The sequence below is a fragment of the Nicotiana attenuata genome, unplaced genomic scaffold, assembly GCF_001879085.1.
Source record: "Nicotiana attenuata strain UT unplaced genomic scaffold, NIATTr2, whole genome shotgun sequence".
In the NCBI taxonomy this organism is placed as follows: Eukaryota; Viridiplantae; Streptophyta; class Magnoliopsida; order Solanales; family Solanaceae; genus Nicotiana; species Nicotiana attenuata.
The window spans coordinates 62,255-64,727 of NW_017670356.1; the positions used below are offsets into that span (position 1 = coordinate 62,255).

At 34.6% G+C, this 2,473-nt stretch overlaps 1 protein-coding gene across 3 annotated transcripts in view; it reads right to left on the reverse strand.

Moving 5' to 3' along the window:
* LOC109238303 (phosphoglucan phosphatase LSF2, chloroplastic) overlaps positions 1 to 1,409 on the reverse strand; it is a 17,320-nt gene extending 15,911 nt beyond the window's left edge. For all 3 annotated transcript variants that reach the window (XR_002069725.1, XR_002069726.1, XM_019404735.1), the window contains exons 1-2: positions 1,078 to 1,409; positions 107 to 312 (exon numbers count right to left, since the gene is read on the reverse strand). Coding sequence is in view for 1 of the 3 variants with exons in the window: in XM_019404735.1 (XP_019260280.1) it covers positions 107 to 312; positions 1,078 to 1,360 (489 nt within the window). In the remaining 2 variants the exon portion in view is untranslated. The remainder of the gene's footprint in view (positions 1 to 106; positions 313 to 1,077) is intronic.
* Between the last annotated feature and the right edge of the window lie 1,064 nt (positions 1,410 to 2,473).

The window sequence follows — 2,473 nt, forward strand, 5'->3', positions numbered from 1 at the left end:
ACGTCCTAACTTAACTTACCAACTACTAACTAAAGGTAAAGTAAGTAGGTAAGTATACCCCACCCCCCCCCCCCCCCCCGCGCCAAAAAAAAAAAGATTTACTTACAGGCCTTCTCATGTGATGAATTCCAAGATCTGAACATCTTTTGACTATAGACTGGAGGTCTATTCCCCAAAACTCAATATCTTTGTCCTGCTGCAAATTTAGTATAAAAGCGACATTCTCCTCCTTTTTCAAATGATCTACATCTTCAACTTTCTGGGGCTGGGAGCCAACAATGAGATTTTCTGTTATCAATGTGTAGTTCATTCCTGTAGTCAAAGGAATATAACTGTAAGGTGTCTATCAAAACTTCCTTGTATAGCCATCATCTTTTCGTGATAAATGTCGTAATTAACTATATAAAGAAACACAGGTATATCCTTATCAAAAAAAAAAAAAAAAAAGAAACACAGCTATACCAAAATGGATAATAATTCCTACTTATAGAAGAGAAAACTATTAATCATCACACATCAGATGCTCCTCTCAGACCATTTTTATGACAGAAGATGTAGATTTATTAAGCAAGGGGCTTAGTTTGGCTCGTCCCTCGTTTAATATTGACATTGCTTTTAAGTTACATTAATAATTTTTCAGATTCAACCTTGAGTAGGAGCTAAATTTGTGTTAGAAAGTCATCCTTAAAAAAAAAAAAGAAGAAGAAGAAGAAAGGCGATTTAACACTTTAACCTTCTTCTCTTTACTAAAGCGGCGACATAAACAGAAGCTTGGTCTACATAAAGTCATAAAACATACATAGCCTAGTATTAGAAAGCCAAAGAGTAGACCAAGATCCACTTTTCTAGGGGAATCTAATTCAGTTAAAATGCTAAAACCCCACCCCGTTCTAAAAGTTAAGTTACTAACACCTAAATCTTAACAGGTAAAACAAAAAGTGAGGTCCCCAATATGAAAAAGAGCATCTCTAGAGGCCGTAACTAGAAATTAATACAACTGATACATAATAGAGAACATAGTTGTTAGACTGGTAAATAAGCTAAAAAGATAAATCTGATTTTGGATCAGCCAAATACCAAGATCATGATGATATTCATATGGGTTCCTCATCATTCTTTTCATAGCTAAGTTGTATTCCTCCATCTTATTACTTGAGCTGCCTGACACCTTTTTGCTAGTATAATTTTCTTCAACTTCACTTTCAGAAAGTTTGCAAGAAATCTGGAACGACTTGTTGCTGAAATTGCATGCATTTTTCTTGCTTAAAGAAGGGAATAGAAATGGATTCTTTTCAAGTGGGGAGGTTGTTACAAGCCATGGATAACATAAGCAGCAGGTGGAGTTCCAGAGAGTTCCCATTTCTCTCTTTTCTTCTGATGGTCCAGCTCCTTCTTCCCATATTTTCTATGGTCACTATTTGACTCAAGTCTCAATGCCTCTGTTTCCACAGTCGTAGCAAAATTTGGGCCTAAAATGTATGGGCTTGCTTAAAGCTGGGCCTGAGCCCGTGCTAATAAAGCTCCCTTTTCATGGAGTTTGAACTAAATATTTCAAAGAATTTTTACATTCCTATGCCATATAGGAAACTATATTACCCTCAATGTTTAAGGTTTGATATAATTACATTTAGTATACCTAATTACCAATTATATACCATTAGTGATTTTTAAGGGTATTAATTACACTCCTAATTTAATGGTACCGTATATTCCTTCTAATACCACTCCCCCCACGTTTCTCTCTCCAATTCCCACACCTTCACCCACGTTTCCCTCCCACACCCACGATTTCTGTATCAGGATTGGATGTTGTTGCAAAGATTTGAGAATTCTCTCTACGTCTCTCTCTATCTCGCATTTCCAAATTTCAGTAATATAAGAGGAAAGGAAAAGAGAGCAGCAATTCCACCATTGACAGCCATTAAAAAGCTTTGAAGCTTTGAATTCTAATTTGAATTTTCAAAAAATATTATTTGTTTGGATTGGGTGTTGTTGTAAATAATTGGGAATATGGTTTGGAGTTTATATCTCAATTTTGAGGGGTTTTGGTGAAGATTAGACTTGGTTTTGGCTGAATTTCAGATTGAAACTCGAAGAAGAAGAAGAAGAAGAAGAAGAAGAAGAAGAAGAAGAAGACGTGACATACATTATATTTGCAGAAATTGTAGAAAAATTGTAGACTGTTGTTTATTTATTTTTCAGCTTTGTGTTTTTGTGTTAAAAGTTTGATGGGAGCTTGTTATTCCACTTCGTCCGTTCTGGAGCTAACTTGTGCAGAGGAAAAGATATTTTTTAAGTTATATATATTGTTATACCTTTAAATTCAAGAAGTATGGTTGTATTGTACTTAAAGAGGCTTGAATTTGTAGAATAGGTTGAATGTGAGAAATGAGTCAAATAAGACTCACAATGGCTTGTTTTTTACATTTAATCTACAACAAAACTACATATCATTTGAAAAATTAATAAGAAA